At 39.3% G+C, this 23,359-nt stretch overlaps 1 protein-coding gene across 22 annotated transcripts in view; it reads right to left on the reverse strand.

The window, feature by feature from the left end:
- UNC79 (unc-79 subunit of NALCN channel complex) overlaps positions 1–23,359 on the reverse strand; it is a 133,127-nt gene that overhangs the window by 14,545 nt on the left and 95,223 nt on the right. For all 22 annotated transcript variants that reach the window (XM_034418381.3, XM_087872713.1, XM_087872696.1 and 19 more), the window contains 6 exons: positions 22,996–23,169; positions 21,946–22,014; positions 19,813–19,923; positions 14,199–14,303; positions 4,088–4,165; positions 1,602–1,691 (listed from right to left, as the gene is read on the reverse strand). In XM_034418381.3, the coding sequence (XP_034274272.1) occupies positions 1,602–1,691; positions 4,088–4,165; positions 14,199–14,303; positions 19,813–19,923; positions 21,946–22,014; positions 22,996–23,169 (627 nt within the window). The remainder of the gene's footprint in view (positions 1–1,601; positions 1,692–4,087; positions 4,166–14,198; positions 14,304–19,812; positions 19,924–21,945; positions 22,015–22,995; positions 23,170–23,359) is intronic.

The following is a 23,359-nucleotide window of genomic DNA, read 5'->3' on the forward strand; positions in this document are numbered from 1 at the left end:
TCACATTCACTTCATTTCCCATTCATTTATTCCTATTATGAATTGCTCGTGTTCAGGATGCATAAAGCTGAAAGGACAGTTAAAATTTCTGTCATTGTATGATGGCATAACTGAGATTATCTGGGAGTTTGTTCTTTCCACTTTTTTTACATTTTAAAATCATTTAAAGGTAGTAGTCTAGTAGCACTCCAAGTAATATATCAATTTAGAAGTAATATTCATTTTATACCATTTAGCTTTCACAACATACTCAGTGGCATCTATAACAATATATTTATATTGGTTTTATGTGAGATTAAATATTTGATATCATTATTTATTAAGCTTATATGGCACTATAATCTGCAATTTTCAGCAGTTTACACAATATACAATATAATAATACAACAATGTAAAATTTAAATACCCATGGCATGACAAAAATAGAAATAATGAAGAACAAGATTAACAGAACAAGTAAAGAACAAAAATGAAAAAGAAAATGATGGCACAGTACTTAGGTTTAGGAGAATGCCCTCCAAAATAACACTAGTTTTAGTATTTTTCTGACAAAAATAAAAGATGTTATGGAAGAGGAACAAATTTTATGATGGTATGGAAGAGAAACAAGTTTTACAAGACTGAGACTAAACTGAAAGTAGACTTAAAAATGATAAGCTACAAGAATGATATGGAAAAATATGATATATAAAAGAACTGACTGACATCTTAACAATTAAAAGGGATATACAAAGAGGGTGTGTTGGATAATTTTCCTATATTGGATTTACAGAAGATGTTTATTAAAGTTCTGAAGCTTTTGGAGAGAAGAGATAAAGTAAAAAAAAAAAACAACAGCCAAGTTTTAGGACATTATTTGAAGGGATTAACTATAACATAAAATTGGCCTATTTGATCAAGATTAAAATAGATATGTTATATTTGGTAAACTGTGATGGACTTTTGCTGATCAGTACTGCAATGATGTGGTTTAAGGATTTGTGTATGGATAAGAGATAGGATATGTGAAGAAGTGATCATTTGTTGTATTTTAAGAGAAAGTGATAGGTTACTAAAGTTGTTGATATTTGTGGTAATGAAGTGGGTTTCATTTCTTTATATATTTCTTTTAATTTTCTTTATTGTAATTTTTTCTTTCTTTTCTATTTTTTTCTATTTTCTGTTTTTTTTCTACACTTGTTTCTTTTATTTCTTAGTCTGTATTAGTTTTTTTTATCATTGAGGTTGTAATTTTTAATTAAATTACCACTTTAAAAAAAATTACTTATAGAGGTACTGATCTAGTCCTGAAAACCTATGTTTGATAGTAGATAAAGTTCCAGGCAGGTAGCATGTCACAATCAAAATGCTTCTATCCCCACCAGATGAGGGTTAGGCTCGAAAGGTTATATAATTCATAATAGAACAGTGGAATTCACAAGAAGAAACATTAGAAGAAGAAACTTCAGCAACCATAACACTAGCACAGTTTCTTTTTTATGCTAAGATCATTTTTATTTTAGATTTTAATAAACATGATACTAAAATATTCCTCATTAAATAGATATAGAATTTCATTAAAATGAAGTAAAGTGATATTAAGTTGATTTTTCTGAACTCACCTTTAATTTGGTTAAAGTATGCATGTCAGCAATAAAATCCAAAACTTCACCAATGTATTGCCTCATGCATTCCATTGCTGCTGTTCCACACTAGAATATGAAAACAAATGCTCAACTTTACCCCAAAGCACAATAACATAAAACACCAGCCCAACACCCAATACCAATGGAACACTGCCCACCTTAAACCAGATGGTCAACTTCCTCCCCTTTCATTCAAAAAAATCTTATAATGCTTCTGGAAAATGAGCATATCACAATGGAAAGACACAAACCCTGATAGCCCAATCTACCAGAATCAGGGGGACGCTGCAATTATCTAGGTGTTAGACCAGTAAGACAGACTTCCCTGGTTTGATACTTCCCATAGTCAAATACTCAACTGAAGAAGCTATGTGCTTGGGTTGACTCAATGAAGAGCGCTATGAAAAAGGCTCAAAATCTAAAGATCCCAGATGTTTGATGGAGGAAAGTGATATCATTAAACTGAAACTGGCATTAAAGCAACATAGGTTTTGTTGTGCTAAGGGTTTTGAAAGGCAACTTCAGTTCTAATGCAACAGGCAGTCATATGATTCAGGCTAGGTTCCTAAAATCTGTTGCTAAATATATTTACATGGAAAGTTACATTTTTAAAATCATATTATCCCATGTAAATCTAATTTGTAAATTTGAATCTAATGCCTTATTTCTCTATTAACAATTCTCTCTCTCTCTCCCTCCCTCTCCCTCTTTCCCCCTTCCCACCCCCCCTCCCTCTCTCATCACATGTCAACAGAGAATAATCTGTTGCAACCCCAGGGTTTCTGAAAGGGAATTGCCCCACTTGGTTTAAAATGTAAAATGACAACGCTGATTCCTAAATTCAGTCATTACATGTTCGTATGTTAACCAGTACCTCCTGTCCAAAATTGCCTATATGGAATTGTAGGGGAAAGAGTGACAGAGCGTGGGGGTGGGGGTGGAATAAAAAGAAGAATCAGCCCAGAATATCTACATTGCCACAAGTGGACAAAGTCCAACTTTTCTTGAATTCCATTAATCCTTAGCTAGTGCCCAAATAGTGCTAACTAGCGGACTAGATTCCTGTGCATAAGCATGAGCAATAAATCATTTTAAATATTAATTAAAACTTAACGTGTGGCCCTGGTCTTTTGCACCTGAGATGTATGGAGCTAAACAAAGACCAATAAACTTGACTGTAAATCGCCCAGAGTTATCCTGAGGATCAGTCATAAGTACCATTTATTCAGTGGCATTGTAATTCTCAATGGTCACTAACAGAGTTGTTGTAACTCGAGGACCACATGTATTATATTCTAACAAGAAAATTGGAAGTAGGGTGGGGGGAAACAAATCAGAAGGGACCTAATATATTTTGCAATAATTCAAGATAATTAGTGTATGGTGGGCATGTATTACACCTATTCAACAAGCAGCATTTTCAATTTACAAACTCACTTGGAGATTAGCTGTTGAAAGTTGGAAGCAGAAAATAAGGAAGCAACAATAGGACTTCCACTGTTGTATTTTAATGACTGACCCAAGTGCTTCTCACTTCTCTGTATAAAATATAAAATCTACATGAAGGTGAATGACACCACTTTTTGTCTTCTCCGCTGTTCTGCCTATCAGTTTACTTGACAGAACAACAAACAGTAAAAATAAGGTCACTGAGAGTCCTGTCAAACTATTCTCCATCTTCCAATGAGTTTGGATGAAGAATTCTATACGCTGCTTCTGTCAGACTGAACAATTTGATGCTAAACGAAATTGGGCACTGCCCCCTTGAATACAAATTATTCTATGCCAGTTCTTCTTTATTGCATTTTGTTTCTCTACATTATACCAAACACATTGATTAAAATTAGAATAAACATATTCTATTACATTGCTACCTTTCTACCAGATGCTTCACTTCACCACAACTCAAAGATCACATCACTTGGAAAATAATATTAGTCATTTGAATCATGGAAGTTTGAAAAGGTTTGGAATTTCCTTTTGCAAGTTGATTCTGCCTAATCTCATTGTCAGAATTCCTCAGCCTGCACTTCCATGGCTGCATGTTGACTGGGGATTCTAGAAGTGGTAATTCCACCAGAACTAAAGCGTATCAGTTGGGGAAGTCTTTAGAAATCCATGGTCTTCTGCAACACATACTGTACTTAAAAGGAAAGCCATCACAGGAACACAAATAGATTTCGACTTCATCAGGTTAAAACAATCACTGGTGCTTATTGAAATAACTGGGGATTCTTTAAGCCACAATCTAACACTTTTGGCAAAAGCTAGGCAACCAATAATAAGGGTAAAATTGTAATGCTAATTAGCAAGCTACATTTTTGTCAGATTTATTCCATGGATGTAATCCAGTATGCAAACTGGTAATTTTCAATGACTGCCGCAGAGGAAAAAATGTAACATCTATATCTGGCTCTGTATAAAAATTGGAGTATGAAAAAGTGGGTTTTTTAAATACTTACTCCAGGGAGGGAAGCAATCATTTGCTTGTGTAAGATCATTGATTCGGCTAGCTTTGTCCCAGCATCTGCGCAAACAAACTAATGAGAAATAAAAGGCAAAATGTAGTTATCAGTAAGGTCGCATCTTGCTGATATTTGCGGTTAAATCTGCAGAACACAAATGGCTAAACTCTGAATGGGAATGATGTTAGTTATTCAGATTAAAAATATATAAAAATTACCATGTATTATTTTTCCCAGTTCTACATCCACAAATATAACATTTTTCATTCAGCCCCATTACACAGGCATCTAATCCTGGTGCCATTGTGTGAATTATAGTTGTAAGCAATGTGGGTTTTCATTTCAGAGCAAAATATTTGAAATTTCTTATCCATTTCCATGTGTTTTCCTTACGGAGGGCTTCTGATGTTTTTCTATACTTATTCAAATTAGAAGTAAGACTGTATTATTGGAGACAATCTATGTACTACTAAAACTCTCATTGTGGTGACCTTTACCTGGACAAAACAGTACTTCACAGGGTAACAATTTTGAACCAAGATACCTCAAATAGGCTAATTTACAGAATGTGTTCAAAATCTGGAATCTATAAATAGAATAGAATAGAATAGAATAGAATAGAATAGAATAGAATAGAATAGAATAGAATAGAATAGAATAGAATAGCTCTGGGAGCGCGGGAGGATCCCTTGCAGGGTCGGGCTGAGGATTTTGTGCAGTATCTGCACGATAAAATTGCTCAGATTCGGGAAGGCTTGGTCTCTGACTGGGTAGGTTCAGGCGGGATGATGGAGGCAGGTCTTGAGAATGTTATCTGGGAAGAGTTTGACCCTGTGGCTCCCGAGGACGTGGACAGGATTCTGGGACAGCTGAACGCGACCACATGTTTATTGGACCTGTGTCCCTCCTGGATGGTGCTGGCCTCCCGGGAGGTTACACGAGGCTGGCTCCAGGGGATTATTAATGCTTCTTTGAGTGAGGGTGTCTTGCCTTCCGCCTTGAAAGAGGCGGTGGTGAGGCCCCTCCTCAAGAAGCCCTGGATCCGGCTGTTCTGGCTAACTACCATCCAGTCTCCAACTTTCGCTTCGTGGCGAAGGTTGTTGAGAGTGTGGTGCCAAGACAGCTTTTGCAGTACCTGGATGAAGCTGTCTATCTAGATCTGCTCCAGTCCAGCTTCAGGCCTGGGCATAACACAGAAACGGCATTGGTCGCATTAGTGGATGATCTCTGGAGGGCTTGGGATAGGGGTTGTTCCTCTATCCTAGTCCTGTTAGACCTCTCAGCGGCTTTTGATACCATCGACCATGGTATCATGCTGCGCCGGTTGGAGGGGTTGGGGGTGGGGGGCACCGTTTTACGGTGTATCTCCTCCTATCTCTCTGACTGGTCGCAGTCGGTGTTGGCAGGGGGGCAGAGGTCGACCCCGAGGTGCCTTGTTTGTGGGGTGCCGCAGGAGTCGGTCCTCTCACCCCTCCTGTTCAACATTTATGTGAAGCCGCTGGGCGAGATCATCCATGGTTTTGGGGTGGAGTTCCATCTGATGATACTCAGCTGTACATCTCCACCCCAGGCCATCCCAATGATGCCCTTGAAGTGATGTCCCGGTGCCTAGAGGCCGTGCGGGTCTGGATGGGGAGAAACAGGCTCCAACTCAACCTTTCCAAGACCGAGTGGCTGTGGCTTCCGGCATCCCCATATAGCCAGCTGGTGCCATCACTGGCTATTGGGGGCGAGTTACTGGCCCCCATGGAGAGGGCTCGCAACTTGGGCGTCCTCCTGGACGCATGGCTGTCTTTAGAAGAGCATTTTTTTTTAATTTTTTTAATTTGATTTATATGCCGCCCTTCTCCGGAGACTCAGGGCGGCTTACAATGCGTTAAGCAATAGCCTTCATACTTTTGTATATTTATACAAAGTCAGCTTATTGCCCCCACAAACTGGGTCCTCATTTAACCTACCTTAGAAAGGATGGAAGGCTGAGTCAACCTTGAGCCTGGTAAGATTCGAACCTGCAGAAATTGCAGGCAGCTGTGTTAATTACAGGGTGCATTAAACCACTGTACTACCAAGGCTCATGGTAGTCCCGCCTGGACTACTGTAATGCTCTTTACATGGGGCTCCCCTTGAGGAGCACCCGGAGGCTCCAACTGGTACAGAATGCAGCCACGCAGGGGATTATGGGAGTGACGGGGCGCTCCCATGTGACACCCCTCCTGCGCAAGCTGTACTGGCTCCCGGTGGTCTTCTGGGTGCGCTTCAAGGTGTTGGTTACCACCTTTAAAGTACTCCTTGGCTTAGGGCCTGGGTACTTACAGGATTGCCTTCTGCCACCGATAGCCTCCCACCGGCCAGTACGCTCACACAGAGATGGCTCCTCAGGGTGCCGTCAGCCAGACAATGTCGACTGGCGACCCCCAGGGGGAGGGCCTTCTCTGTGGCAGCACCTGTCCTCTGGAACGACCTGCTCCCGGAGATACGTAGGATCCCAGATCTCCGTGCTTTTCGCCGTGCCCTTAAAACTTTTTTATTTCATATTTAGATATTTTTAATTGTTAATTGATTTTAGTAGGGGTGTTTTAAAATTTATTGGGCCAAAATTTGTTTAATTCTTTTTTAAAATAAGTTTAAATTTTGTATGTGATGTTTTTATTCTTGGCTGTTCACCGCCCTGAGTCCAGTGGGAGAAGGGCGGTATAAAAATCTAATAAAATAAATAAATAAATAAATAGAATAGAATAGAATTCTTTATTGGCCAAGTGTGATTGGATACACAAGGAATTTGTCTTTGGTGCATATGCTCTCAATGTACATAAAAAGACAAGATACATTCGTCAAGAATCATAAGGTACAACACTTAATGATAGTCATAGGGTACAAATGACTCCCAAAAGTATGAAATTTGGGGAAGTTTTGGCTGCTTCCGGACAATTGGTTGCTGCTCCACTGCTGTTGCAGCCAAATGGTCTTTAGTTTCAACATTCTGTGCCAATTTCCCAGCCAATCTTGGAATCCCTCATTCCCTCTCTCACAAAGCAGCAGGTCATTTTTCTGCCTTCTGGGAAGGGAAGAGAAAGGAAGGGAAGTAATGACAAAATGAGAGGAGGGGGAGGGAGGGAGGGAAGGGAAGGGAAGGGAAGGGAAGGGAGGGAGGGAGGGAGGGAGGGAGGGAGGGAGGGAGGGAGGAAGGAAGGAAGGAAGGAAGGAAGGAAGGAAGGAAGGGGAGTGGGTGGGTGGGTGTTGGAAGTTATTCCCACTTCCACTGCTTTTTTGCCCATCCATGGTCATTCTGTTTCTCTTTAGATAAAGAAATATCTCTGGAATGATGACCCAACAGGGCGTAGGTTGCCTAGTATTAACAACTATTCCACAAAGAGGAGAAAACAGATTGTAGAAGATGCTTTCCACTTTCTCTCAGATTCTAAATCTATATAATGCAGTAAATAAGAGATTTCTTCAAAGATGGATCCGTTGTGCTAATGCAGTATATAAACATTTCACAAAAACTGACTGTCTGCTAAACAGACGGGGAGGATACTGAAATCTACCCAAACCTGAGACATTTTATGCCTGAAGCAAAGGGGGAATGTGGTGCCCCCACATTCCACCTAGATGCACCCAGTCTAGCAGCCATATAAACAATGGTTTGCTTAAAAGGATTGGGGGATCAGGAAAGAATGATGCCAAAGGGCTGGACTGGAGGTATTGTCCTCTCCAGTATGCTCAGTATTTGCTATCTATACTGGCTTTATCTAATGGTCCTTGGGTTCACCTATCTATCTGTTGTCTTTCTCAGAACAAGAGAAGTACAAACTGAATAACACTGAACACATGGAAAGAGGAAGAATTGTATGAAATGTATCGATTTTTTGACAGAAACTTCAATAAGACTCTTAAGGCATAATTGCCCTAAAATATGTGTAGTAGTAAATATTTCTGGAATATGCTATTAATTAATGCTATGATATTTCAGAACGATGCTGGCAGTGATGGTAAACACTTGCCAGTGCGTACAACTATTGTGTGAATGGACAAAAATGAAAAAATTGTAACTTTTCTCAATGAGTTCATGTATAGTACAATATCACTGAAGCACATATTTGCTCCTTTTTTTGCCTTGTCACAAGTCAGTAATTAAATTACTTTTCATTAAACTGTTCACATCACTTAAATGTGAACAGGTGACACCTACCATGCTTCTGTAAAAAAAGCAATCTCCTTTGATATTAACATTTTTCCTAATGCTATCACTCTCCTTTCAGGAAGCCGGTAGAGTTCTGCCTGACATCATAAGGAAAAGAAGCAGACAAATGCTTCATATGTATTTCCAATGTGCCTCATCACTGCCCCTATCAACTGCTTCCAAGGCACCGAGACATTACAGGCAACAGATTTAAGGCTCGAAATATAAAGGAAATCCACACAACAATTGAGCAAAAAAGAGATGAATGTGTGCTGTGCTTCTTCCTGGAAATCTGTTGCCTGAGATAAAAGCTGACAAAGGCTTGAGAGATAGATGTGGGAGCGGTGGCCCGGGAGACCATTCAGTGCACATTTCAGAAAAATTCTAGCAGTGAAATTGAATCCAGAGGTTTAATTCTGAAATAGGTAGGACATTAAGGTGAGGGTGTACGTCAACATTTCAAGTTGCATTAAGCCTAACTTGGCATCCTCTCTCTTGCTACTTTCCCATTGTTAAATGTTGCTAAATGTCTGGAAGGCATCATGTTGGGGAAGTCTGCCTTAGAAAGTGAAGTACAGATCTGGTAGAAAAACAATGACACACTAGAAAGTACTGGGGAAAGACATTACATATGATGAAAGATCCGGAGAATATGACAGCTACAGAAAGATAGAATGAGATGTGTATAATTAGCCCTGAGGGAAGAGATAATTAGGAAATTATGATAGCCATTTTTAAATTGTTGAAGAGTATGCTGTCACATAAATAGTACACCACTTTTGTTTTCTGTTGCAGCAGACAGCGGAACTCAAATAAATAGGTTTAAATTACAAAAATTACAAACGAAAGAAAGAAATATTAGGTAGGAGGAGTTTGGATGATATCTAGCCAGCTATGCTGTAGGAATGGATTGCTTTTACCATCACCAATTTGGCCTAGAAGACTTTCTGTAATATTTTTCAATTTGACACAGTGGTGGGTTGCCCCCGGTTCACACCGGTTCTATAGAACCGGTAGTAAAACCAGCGGGAGGCTCCACCCACTGACCCCAACATCATCAAAACGCTTATGCGCATGCACAGAAGAGCATGCGTGCGAGCAAAGCGAGCACACACGCGCAGCCCTGGTGTGAACCGGTAGTAAAGGTAAGTAGAACCCACCCCTGATTTGACATTAATCTTTCTCTTGACCATCCATAGATAATGTTCATGTAGTCACTGAATCTCAATGAGCAAAGTGAGAAAAGATAGAGCTTTGAAATAATGGAGAGATATTATGATCAGCATTTTTGGTTTACATCTTCATATAGAAGCATGAACAGCTTTCTTGAAAAAACCAACTTCCTTATCCTAAACTTAGTTAATTTACTTACAGGGTCTCTTCCTCCCTTCTTTAATTTAGGAAACTCACTTATAAATAAGAATTTGCCTCCACATGTTTTTATTTACCAAGACACAATATGTAACCTTTAGTATAATGTTGTGAATCGATAACAGAAAATTGGCAAGACCGGTAACCTTGCCAATTTACTTATTTGATTTATAGCCCATCTTTCCTCAAGAACTCAACTGACAAGAAAGAAGATAGATGGTACTCTTTGAAGTTAAATTTTCTTTTTACAAATGTACAAATTAAGAACAAAGAACCTAAGAGAAGCTTTGCTAATCCAACATTTTATGCCTCACAATAAATATATTCAGGAAGCTCATAAACAATAGTAGAGTGGGTAGGGTAAATAGTTGCTCCTTAGCAGTTGGTATTTAAGTATGCTGCCTGTGATTAAGAAAGTAGTAAACAACCAACAATACTACTAACAATCAATAGCCTAATATTTAATGAATTTGAGTCTCCTTAATAAAAATCTTGCTGGGGGGGATTAGTCTATTGCAAAATGGAATGGAAGATGGATATTCTTCCATTCTTTTTGCCATCATAAGAGTGCCATTTTCAACTCTTTTTGTCTGATTATCTAGCATAGATTCTGTATCTATTTTTAATAACTCTTTGCTCTATTGTGCGGGACATTCATACTGCTTAGAGTTAATATTGCAAGACAGTAGATTTGAACTTATTGTAAATCTTGACTTGTGAACACAGATCATAACCCAAAATTCTGTACAATTGCACTGCTTTCACTTTGTAGAAAACAGTATAAGTTTTCGTCAACAAATGTGCCAATCTAAAAAACTCAAAGAGTTCCTTCCCAAAAAATGTATTGAGGGCTGTCCATACTTGGTAAGTAAAATCCTACTGATTTCCATCTTCTTTCCTTGGAGCCAAGAATTAATGGAATAAAATAACTGAACAGATGTCACTTATTCAAAGAAAACTGTTTTACATTTTAAAATACAACCACTTGTCAGTGGTCTACTGCAGAATGAGTGGTCCAGCACTTTACTATACCAGAACAAGAACCATCTGAAACAGAAGGAACCAAGATGGCTCATGGCATGATGCACAGTCACACTCAGCCCTTAGAACAGGGGTGTCAAACTCAAGGCCCAGGGGTTGGATCCGGCCCACAGGGTACTTAGATGTGGCCTGCGGGGCCACCCTGGAAACAGCGAAGGACCGGCCTGTAGTGCTTCTGCTAGTAAAATGGGCTCATGACCTCCATTTTCAGCTGCCCCAGCCTCCTGCAACCCTCTGCCAGTGAAAACAGAGCTCGGGAGGGCTGCATTCAGAGTGTTCAGGAGCCTGTTTCACTGGCAGAGCACTTGGGCCATCACAGACACCCCCAACATGGGTGATGTTGAGCTGGCCATGCCCACCCCAGCCCCCGGAGGTCAAACATAACCCTGATGAGGCCCTTAATGAAATCAAGTTTGACACCCTGCCTTAGAACAACTACAACAGAAGAACACATCACACAAAGCAAGTTTTTGTTTTTAATCGAATATCCTTAGCAATTATCTAAATCTTTTCAGCTTTTCCTAAAAAGCAAATATATATATATATACTTGTGTTAATTTTTATATAAATATGTTGGTATTTTTGTTAATATTAACTAATAAGTATCAATATAGTTTTTCCCTGGTATGGATGTGAGTTCATGGTGTAAAGATGAGTTCTAGTTCTCTATTCCACGCTTCCTGTATTCCTCAGTGTGCAAAACTGGTCAATCCAAGAACAAACCATTTTGAAGAATGCTGGAATATTCTGTTATCTCTTTGGACCATGCTAAACTTCCTTCTAGTGTAGTTCCAGCATGGGAAAACCTACTTGCCAAGATCATTTGTTTTTAAATGCATCCCTGCTTCTGAGAAAGAGTAACTTAAGATAAGAATATGTATAAACCAGGTGCTTCAAATAGGGGGAAAAAGAGGTTGTCAATCATGAGGAACGATGGGTGACCCTAGGAGCAAATCTGCAGAGCTCGGCATTTTGCCATGGGCCATCCTGGTCACTTCTGTTTCAGCTGATTGTCATTTTGACATGGTTAAGTGCCAGTGATTGCCAGAGCAGTCACTCTGCATTAGAGGTCAGCCACTGCCAGGTGCTGTATATAAAAATGTAAAACAATTTGACTTGAATAAATGACATCCGCTGTGTGCTTCCACTCCAGCCCTTGTAATGTGAATCCTTTAACCTCAAAGAAGAACTGTTGAGATGAGCAGGGTCTTGTTTACCAAACATGGAGAGCTCTCAGTTAATCTTTTGGAATGGAGCTTTTTCTATTCAGATTACCCACTTGTTGAAGAAAATTTGTACCATTTGATATGTAGCCACAGAATTTGGGATACAATCTGTGTTCACAATTTCAGATTTCCAGTTAGGTCAATTCTACTGTCCTACACTACCACTTCTTATAGTCTAGAACCGTGATGGCGAGCCTATGGCATGTGTGCCTATGGCATGTCTGCCGGCACGCCAGCCGTCACCCCAGCCCAGGTCCACCGCACATGCGCGCACCTCCAATCGGCCAGCTAATCTTCTGGTCTCTGCCGCGCATGAACAGAGGCAGGGCCTTCCCCGATCTCTGCAAGTTCTACCCTCTGCAGATGTCTCTCCGTGGCAGGAAAGCAGGAGAAAGCTAGCACTCTATGGGGGGAGAAATTGCAAAGATCTGAGGAGGCACGGAAAGCAGGAGGCACTCAATCGGGGGAGGAACTTTGGAAATCGTGGAAGGCAGAAAAAAGCTAGGATTCCATGGGGGAGAAATGTTGGAGATCGTGGAAGGCAGGAGAAAGCTAGGATTCCATGGGGGAGAAACGTTGGACAGCATGGAAGGCAGGAGAAAGCTAGGATTCCATGGGGGAGAAACGTTGGAGATCGGGGAAGGCAAGAGGGAACTAGGATTCCATGGGGGAGGAACTTTGGAGATCGTGGAAGGGAGGAAAAAGCTAGGATTCCATATGGGAGGAATTTTGGAGATTGTGGAAGGCAAGAGGCAGCTCTTTAGCACAGCTAAAGCACAGCTCTTTAGTCAGATCTCTCCCCCCAACAAGCGCGGCTCTTTTAAACAGGAAAAGAAGATGGGCAAGAGAACGAACACGTTTAGCAGGAAACTTTGGAGTTGCCTCATCATCAGCCAAGCCATCTTTGCAGCACCATGCGCTGGGCGGGGAACAGCTGTCTCACCAGGGAACGGGCCAGTACCTAGTTGTCCTCTGGTAAGAGGTATGCCGGCCCACTTGGAAAAAGTGGGGGGGGCGCATTGGGGGGGCATGCATGCACAGTGTGGGTGCATGTGTAGAGGGAGCGTGGGGGTTGTCATGCACACATGCGCAAATGGGGGCACGCATTGCATTATGGGTTCTGGCACGCGGGAGCGCGACAGCGCACGCGCACTTAGATTTTTGGCATGCAATGCCAAAAAGGTTCACCATCACTGTTCTAGAAAGAATATTATTATATCTAAGAGCAATGCTGACCCCATTTGTAAAATATATGAGGAACCTGTGCTTTTTTTTTCTTACTAAAAAAGAAAATAGTTAAAAAAATCCTAGAACCATTTACATTGGACTCCCTGACAGTAACTTCTAAACAATACAAGTTGGGCAAAAAGGTATAAATAAAGTGTAATTGTGAAATATTTCAGTATTTATTAGACGCATGTCTAGATTTATGTCTTTAAAAGTAATCCACTTCAGATTTGATTTATGTAGCAAATAATTTTTACTTCTGCTAGTACAGTCAGCTTGGGAAAAAAGATGAAGGGGAGTTATGGTTCAGTACCTGCCAAATTCAGTAGTGCCTCAACCACATAATCCTTAGTTTGATCCAGGAAAATATATTCTTAAATTTTATTCAATGCTGTTCCATAATAATGAGAAATTCTGGGTTCACGACGATCACATTCAGTTTCCTCTACTGCACTGGAAATGTTCCCTCTTCAATGTTACTTTATTTTTACACAAATAAATTAACTGCGTGGGGAAAGATAAGATTTAAAAGCTGTCTTCATTTCTTGTCTACTTTGGAAAAGGTATTTTCAACCATTGATGCTAATACTTGCACTTCATTAATATTTTCCTCTTCTGTTGCACAAATCAGAATAGCTAGTGTTAGGAATATCATGCATGTTTTAATTATAAAGTGATTATAAAGAACTCTAACTGGAAAGTTTTATTGTATTATCCTTGGAGATCATCCCATTTGCAAATTGCTTGGTATTTGTTCCAGCTGAGAATTTAAAACATGAGAGATCACCAAGAACAAATATACAGAATAAGGAAATACAGTGGACATATACCCATAAATGTAACAGTCTTGAACTGACACAAAGATAAAATACTTCACAGCATGAAGTATTTTGCAGAAAGGTGAATTTGGCTGCCTCAAGTGGCACAATTTAGTAGGATGGATGACAGCATGTAACAGTACTTCAATAGCGCAGCAATTTTTTTAATTCTACCTCAAACCTGGAAGTGAAGAGAAAAAGGACAAAAATTTTCACTGGAAAACTATTACAATATTTGTTTGTACCTGGACCAAGAGCAGCAGATTGGTGTCTGGCAAAGGCGACTTTAACTTCAAAGCTTGCAGTAACTCTAAGATGACACTGCGGGATAAGTAGAACTTATCCCTTTCCTAAAATAAAGGAAATTAGTGTTAATCGTACTTTTAGTATCATAGAAGTGTATGTGTGTATGTGTGTGTGTGTGTTGACAGTTATTTCTACCCATATTTTCCTGCATATACATGTACCCAAAATCAGGGCTCATTGACAATTTATTATATAAATTACATTAAATGTTTGAACTGGTAGCCATTTTCTTTTAAACTCTTCTTAATGGCAGATAATCTTCCTTACTGATGAATGCTCTTTAAACATGCCTATGTATAGTAACGTGTTTGCATATTTTAATGTAATGGTCACCTTTAGATCATCTACTATTGCACTGTGGTACCTGACTTTTGCTACACTGTCACATATCTGCTGTCTGCAAGGATGTGTATATATGCACATTTATGTACTTGTTTGCATATACCCTATGTAGATGTTTGGATACTGAACATCCACTATTCCCCCCCCCCCCCATTACTTCTGTGACAACTGCTATTCTGTTCTAAAAGTCCCACAAGTGTCCAGATCAAATGTAAGGAAGGAGGGCAGATGGGCTGCAGATAGAAACAGCCACTGGAGGAAACAGTCTCTCACTTCCCTGAGTGAAAACATTATTGTAGAGGAGTTTAGAATTTAGGATCTCAACTATAGAATATGAATGAAGATATTAACTCAAAGCAAAATTGGGGAAAAAAAGGTGGATCCTGAGAGTCATGTCTAGATTGTAATACATCCAACAGTATTTTGGCTTGCAAGGTAGTTTCCTATAAATTTTTTGGTTGCATTTGCAGCACACTGGCCAAAGTGTGCCAAAACTAATAGGTATGTCTATACAGTAGGGAATGCTTCAAGTTGCACAGATATACTCTCTCTATTTTACTAACTAGTATTAAACAGCACTTAGCAATAGCATTTAGACTTATACACTGCTTCATAGTGCTCTGCAGTGCTCTCTGAGTGGTTTACAAAGTCAGCATATTGCTGGGGGACCTCAGGAGGATGGAAGGCTGAGTCAACCTTGAGCCGATCAAGATTGAACTATTGTCAGTCAGCAGAGCTAGCCTGCAATTCTAACCACTGCGCCTCCACAGCTGAATCAAATACTCTCAGTTGATTCAAGCCACTATGATGAAGGTCAATATATATGGACACTTTTGGTGGCAACTGGGGCAGTGTGGCATATAAAAGAGGATACCATAGAATGTAAGAGGAAAGAATGGCAAAGAACACAAATTAATGAGCAGAATGAAAGAAAGAAAATAATTAGTTATGTTGTGTGTCTGTGAAACTAAGAGAAACATGAAAGATGTCCTTGGATGGATAGATCAATGAATGAATGGATGAATGAATGAATGAATGAATTAATGAATTAATGAATTAATGAATGAATGAATGATGCAGTCAGTGAATGTATTCTGGAAAGTGAAGGTAGAGGTTTAATTATGAATGGAAAGTATGTCCATTAAAAGTATGTCAGAAAATATAAATTGGTGACATATAGATTATTGTAGGCTTATATGAAAGTAGGAATGCATGGAGTATTAACAATTACATGTTTCACTCCAGTGAACACAAATTATAGAAGAGCCAGGGATTAATTTGTGGGGAAAGTGTGCAACATTCTAAATGAATGTGATCCAGGGGAAAAATATTTTGTTATATGGCATAAATGGATGGTTAAGAATGAGACAAGAGAGTACAGAAAAAGTAATGAGGCTCTGCTGAGGCACAAAATAAATGGGAATGGTGACTAGTGAGCATCAGCGTAGAGAAAGTGCTTTTTTACAAGCATAAATCTTTTCATACAGAGACATGAAAAAGGAATGAATCAAAAAGCGCACTGAATCTGGTTGTTTTTTTTAATAAAAAAATAACAAAATTAGTGAAGGGCAATGAGATGCTCTGAATGTGGGATCCACCACACTTGGTAGCATCAAGAGTAGATCATGAAAAAAGTGGACATGGGATTAAAAAGAAAAGAAATAAGAAAAAGAAAAGAAATTAACTGAAAGCAAAATAATTGTAGGAAGAGAGAGCATAAGGGCTGTTTAGCAAAGTTGGTAAAGCAAACCCTCCCAGGGAAATCTATAACAGTCTATTTTTTTTTTCTGAGTGTGTCTGTGTATACACATGCATACATGCATGTATCATCTCTGTCTCTATTTCTATCTCTATGAGGTTTTGTGTTTGTTTGTGTGTGTGTGTGTACCTGTGGTCGTGTGTGTATGTCCACATTCCAAAGCTCCAATCTCCTGTGAGCCAAAGGATTTACATTCCACAAGTGAAGAACATGTCATACAGAGAATTGCAGTCATGTCATCTCTTGTTCTGCTCATTGAGCAATGTCTCCTGGTACATAGAAAAATAAAAGTGGGCTTCCCCACTTATTGAAACGGACTTATATAAGTGTTTACTAGATTTTCATTGTTTTTCTAGTTGCAAACACTGGAAATAGCAGGCAGCCAAAAAAAAAAAAAAAAGACTTTGAAATCAAAGCGGGTGTCTTTGATGAAAGGGGCCGTTCCTACTGATACCCTATTTAGACAGTCACCAAACATCATATTCTGCAAAAGGAATTAAATTCATTCATTAATCATTACATAAATGTATTTTATTCAATCTAGTCCAATTCTAAAATTCAAACCTTTCAAAGTTTAGAAGGAAGGATGGTTAAATAAAGACCAGAGATTTGGACCTACACCACTACTGTAATTTGAAAGGAAAAAAACTGCAGTCATCTGAGAAATCCTAATAATGTATACAGTACTCTGTTGCTACTTGGCAAATATTATAGTGTTTCGTTAATATGCTGCTGCCCCCTGTAACATCTTGCCCCCCCCCACCAAAGTGAGATTGTCCCCAACCTTCCTATCCTGTAAGGGCCTAAAGACCTGGCTCTGCCAGTTGGCCTGGGGCCCCAGTGGAAAAACAGCACGATGGCAGTGGTTGGTCAAGTAACAGCAGATCCCACTTCCCCACATTCTGCCCCGCCTTTCCCACGTGTCCTTAGATTTTAAGCTTTGGTTTTAATTAATTAATTAATTTATTAATTTATTAATCTAATTTTTATACCGCCCTTCTCCCGAAGGACTCAGGCAGTGCACAGCCAAAGATAAAAACAAATACCCATATAAAATTTAAAAACAATTTAAAACACATTAAATAATTTGGCCCCAACGTCATTAAAACATAAACAACACATTAAAATAAATGTTTAGGCCAACCCAGCTTATTGGAACAATAACGTCTTGAGGGCATGGCGAAAGGTGCGCAAGTCAGGGATCATCTGTATCTCCGGGGGCAATTCATTCCAAAGGGCAAGTGCCCCCACAGAGAAGGCTCTCCCCCTGGGTGTCGCCAGTCAACATTGTTTGACCGATGGCACCCTGAGGAGTCCCTCTCTGTGGGAGCGCACTGGCTGGTGGGAGGCTATCTGTAGCAGAAGGCGATCTCGTAAGTACCCAGGTCCTAAGCCATGGAGTGCTCTAAAGATGGTAACCAACACCTTGAATCGCACCCAGAAGACCACCGGGAGCCAGTGCAGCTCGCTCAGGAGTGGTGTTACATGGGAGCGCCGTGCCGCTCCCATAATCACCCATGCGGCCGCATTCTGGACCAGTTGGAGCCTCCAGGTGCTCTTCAAGGGGAGCCCCATGTAGAGAGTGTTACAGTAGTCCAGTTATTTATGTTTTAATGTAGGTATATTTTTATGACTGTAAGCTGCCCAGGGTCACATTATGGTAAGATGGGCGGCCAATAAATATTATAAATACCGCTACATATATTTTATTTTTGAACTTTCAACTAAGTTTGTTGACTCAATGTTATGATTGATGTTTTAAATATACACATTATATGTAGATTGTATTTTTAATTATACTTTTAGTTGTTAGCTAATCTGAATGCTCTTTAAATAGAAGTGAAATATAAAAAAAGAAACATGGTTTTTAATTTGTTTTAAAATATCACATTAGCCATATTGAAACATTATTAGTTTTTTTTAAAAAAATCAAAAGTTGATACATAAATAAGCCTTCCAAACAATATGATTGTATTCTTGGAGTTCCTTTTTTATTGGCACATACTTTTCCAGTTCTTTACCACTTTTGGGAGGGGGGGATTAATCTGACAATTATTTTTGCCTATATTTAACATTGAGGTTATCTATATTAAATAAAGTAGCGGAAGTAAAATTAGGATATCAAAATCCAAAGCTAAACAGAAGGTCAGAATCTTTCAAGGATAAAATAGTAGTCAAACCTTCTGCAAGCTTTCAGTCCAACGTCTGCACTCAGTAAGAGAAAAGTGAATATGAATGTCCTAAGGGTTATTATAAAAGCTCCAAAACAGAGCTCTGAAACATTGTTTGGCATTGCAGCCTGAGGGCACAAGCAACTCTTAGCCTACTTTGATGCCCTTGTGTGAAAGGGTAGCATTCAGTGCTATGAAAAAGGCCATCCTACCTTAAATTAAAACATTATGCAAGGATGCGGCCCTTTTTATTTTGCTCATAAAATGAGCACCAAAAAGGGGAAATGCCTTATATTTGGAAGTGTTAGAATGTATCTCTACTTAAACAAATTACACATAGTTGATGATGCCTGAGGGAAAAAAACTGGTTCTTTCTTCTTCAGATCTGGAGAATAGCTGCCAAATTGGTAAAAAAATACAGAGCTAAATGGGCAAAATGTTTAACTGACATAAAATAGTTCAGATGTTCCTCCCTGCTGTATAACAAAAATGAGAGACTTTACTAAAAGAAATCCTGCCTTGGAAAATTGATTATTACCCTTTTGTGGGTACCCAACCTTTTGTGGCCTTCGACTATGGAACAAACAAATAAGGGTGTGTGTGTCCTTAAAAAGAAGCCTTTCGCTAGAGTTTGCTCGTTTTTCTTAGCTCATAACTGAGCAAGAGCAATGTTGGGTATGTCAAATTGAACTTGGCCTGTTCAACTGCTATTTTAACCACTACACCATGCTATTTTTCAGTTGATTGGATGCATTATCGACTCTCTTGATGTTTCATTATCATCTGCTTCCCATTAGAATTGGTGCCAAGTGCAAATTAAGAGTAGGACAGAATCTTCAAAGCTTCTAGATTGGAAATATTGCAGATAGTACTTTTTTCCCCAAAGAAGAGTGTATATCACTCTTTTGCAGGATTAACATCAGATCACAATACTTTTATCCCAAATTCATAGTAGTCTGTCATATGATATGCAGCTCTTGCTGCTATTGCCACATCCTGATAGTTATTTAACAGGATGCAAGCCCATTCAGTGGATTCCTTTTCTCTCTTAGTGAGTTATCTTAAATCTAAAAACATGGAAGCCAACTTAAATTTGCCAAATTGTTTAAAATAATTGTTGTAAATCTTTCATGTATAACCCTACTCCTAACTGGAGGATTATAGCATTTTTCATTTAAAAAATAAAACAGATTTGCCTAAATTACTGTTCTGCTGGAAAGCATAACAAGGTACTGTTTCATCTCTCCCTAAATAATTTTAAAACAACTACAATTGAATTACCTTTGTGAAAGCTCGGTGACATAAGCCACACAGTTCAATCAAATAAGCCAGGGTAAAGATGGCATTCTGAATGACAAAGCTCAGCAATTTTGAAAATGGCTCCAGGAGGCTCTGTAATAATAACAGCAATAATCATAATTATGTCAGAACATTTCCATGCCTCTGCAAAATGCACAATGCACATGTTATGAAATTTTCCACCCTAACAAAGCTTTTACTTTTCACTTGGAAGGTGCAAGGCTGTGGCTGTCCAAGCTGATTCATCTCATGGCTGATACTCAGGAATTTCCCAGCCAGTACCTTGAATGAACTTCTGGAGAATGTTTCAGGGGAAAATGGAACTTTCCCTCTGGGATAGTCGCTAGATAAATGCTGACTGTTAGCCTCTGTCATTGGAAGAGCAAGCAACAGCACCAAGGGATCAATTTATGCCACTCTTTTGGAGACTGAAAGGAAAGGCATCAGAAACTTCTGGATCCTTCTCAGAATGCTTCACAGCAAAGGAAGTTCAACAGCAATCATACATCGACAAGTTGTAGACATCCATTGGAAATCGCCTGTAGTCCAGATGGACAGAAGTAATGTCTACATTTCATAAATAAATAAATTAGTGCTAAAATTCTCCAGAAAGAGCCCCTCAAGATTGATTTGGCTAAATTTGCTAATTAGCTATTCCTGTTCTGCTGATACATCTGGTGTAAAATTTAAGCATCACTGGACATGGGCGTCAGGAGGTGAGGTTGAGCCTGTGCATTGGCTATGTTAATTGTTATGGATGGATCTCGGCTGCTGTTTTATGGGCTGTTGCTTTATGTGCATTTTGAGGGAGGGAGACATGTCTTTCTGTTTTTTATAATTTTTAACATTGTTGGTTGCCTAGAGTCATCAACCTGAGATAGGCAGCAATATAAATTGAACAAACAAACATTGTAAATACAAGGAGATATACAAATGCATAATCATATAATAATAAATGAAATCTTAGTGGTTTCCAATATCATTCATAATGCTATTCTTCTGGACAGTTCAGGAGATTGAAAGTGGGGAAGAGTGTTATTATGGTGATTCTTCTCCTTCTTCTAGGTCAGTTCCAGTTCCAGTTGGTGTTGTGTGGGTGGGGAAGGGAAGGGAAGGGAAGATCTAGTCCAAAGCCACTTTTTTGAAAAGTTCCTCGGGGTTTTAATATTCCCTGCTCCTGTTTAACATCTACATGAAGAAACTGGGTGAGTTCATCTTTGGCAGGGGGTGAAGTCTCATCAGTATGCTAATGATACTTATTTATGTATCTCTCCCTGGACTTACAAGTGATGTTGTTCAGATACTTTCTCAGTGTCTGGAGACTGTAGGGGCCTTGATAGGCAACAATAGGCTGCAGGCCAACTTCAGCAAAACTAGGTGGCTGTGGATTTTAGGCCTTCCTGGATCCAATGATTTGATCTTTAATTCTGGATGGGATAGCACTACTTCATATGAATTTACAGTTTGGGAGTTCTATCTCAGTTTAAGGAACGAAGTATAAAAAACTGGCTGGGTGACTTCATTCAGTCATTCTCTCTCAGTCTAATTCATCTCGCAGAGTTGTTATAGGGAAAATAGGAGGAAGAAGGAATATTAGGTATGTGGAACACCTTGGGTTGTATGGGGGGGGGTGCTTTTTAAACAATGATAGCCAAAGTAGCATAGCTACTATTGATTTGATCCACAAGGTAGATGCTTATTTATGGGCATTGTTGTGGTTGTTGACTGACATTATACTATTATTATAGCTGGTTGTACAGTCAGCCAGCCAGCTGTATAGACTGGATTTGGCATTTTATCTACTTATTGAATCCTTCCCAAGGACCCGGGATAGGCAGGGTTTTTTTAAAATTATTATTAGGACATATTAAATTTTAATATTAAGTAGCTGCCTAGAGTCACTGCTGAGAGATGGGTGGCCATATAAACAAGCAGGACACCTGAATGGATTCTGCTTCAGTTATTCCCTTTATCCAGGAGAATTGTAAAATGTAAAAAGCTAACTAGAGAATAAATACAGATACTCAGTACAACACCTTTTTAAATAAAAACAAATCTCGCTGCATTAGTATTAGAACAGCTATTTAGTTTCCCACTGTTTCCTTTTTAACTTACCCTGGCAGCACTACTGGTGGGAATCTTCAGCAAACAGATCATTATCCTTACACTGGAATCCAGTGAACACTTCAGGCAAAGAAGGACACAGAGGAATTACAAGCTATTCTTCACATGTTCATTCAGTATTTAGGATTGTCAGATTTATCAAAGAAAAGCAGAGCTGCACAATCAATACAGAATAGGGAATTCAACATAATCTTGGTTTCAGAAAGAACCCTATATCTTAATTTGAGAGAGAGAGAGAGAGAAGGGGGGAGGGAGGGAGCATGTATGAAATAAATGCTTGAAAGAATGTGATAAACACTACTGAAAACTTCAGACACCAATGGTGCAAAGCTGTAGAGTTGGAGTAGGCTGGGCAAATTGTGCTTGGTCACCTTCTATGAAAGCAATGTAGGTCTTTCAAAGGTGTCTACACCTTGCTTCTTGCTAGATAGCAGGTAAACTATGATATTGGAAAGGCACAGATACAGCTCAAACACCAACAAGGTAACAATATCCTTGGGACAGGGACAGGGACAGGGACAGGGACAGGGACAGCTCATTAACCTGGCATCACTGGCCAGTGTATATCCTTAGACAAGAACATGTTCAACATTGTGCCTAGCTTGCTCCACAGTCACTGATGCCAAAAAGTGGGCAGAATCCTTAGTGCCAACATATGCATTGGAACCGCCTTATTAATGGCATCTACCAGAGAAATGAGCAGATCCACCTTTGCAGCCGTTACTTCCTATCTTTGCTCAAAAAAAATTTCCAAGAAAAAATTCTGGTGCCCAATTAGGAATGGCACACCACTGTCCCTTCTCATTTCTACCTCCATTTAATCCCCATCCCTCCCCCACACACAAACATGAAAAATAAACATTTGACCAAAATACACACACATAAATCAAAATATATGTAGCCCAGGGTAAAACAGAAGTTAATAGATAGCTGGTTTATATGTCTGGTGTTGTTTACAGTGACTGGACGCAGTGTTTGCCTCTCAAGAATTTAAATACCAGTCTCTCCCAGAATATACCAGAATGAAACTAGAAACTCTACCTTAAGGGGCAAAACACACGGTAGTTTGGTAAAGAAAGTTTGAAACTGGTTGCTGATTGTAGTCCAAAGATTGCTTGGGGAATCCATTGGCAAAGCTTCCATAAATGTAGCAATGTTTTCCAAGCAGCGTAACATTCCACCTCCTGCTGGCAAATTCTTTTTGTTGTTTAAACCCTAACAAGCAAACAAGCAAGCCATTCAGGCAAAAGATGTAAAATAAAAACAGGAAGCTATTTTCATTTTGCTTAAAATATGTATATATCTAAGCACTTCACATTTTTTTCCTCACAAATCTGCTACAATAGGCAGTCTTTCTGGTTCAGTGTATGTTAAATCTCTTAAGAAGAAAAAAGCAGAAAAAGAT

The sequence above is a fragment of the Pantherophis guttatus genome, chromosome 1 (genome assembly GCF_059756535.1).
Source record: "Pantherophis guttatus breed Tessera chromosome 1, ASM5975653v1, whole genome shotgun sequence".
Classification (NCBI taxonomy): Eukaryota; Metazoa; Chordata; class Lepidosauria; order Squamata; family Colubridae; genus Pantherophis; species Pantherophis guttatus.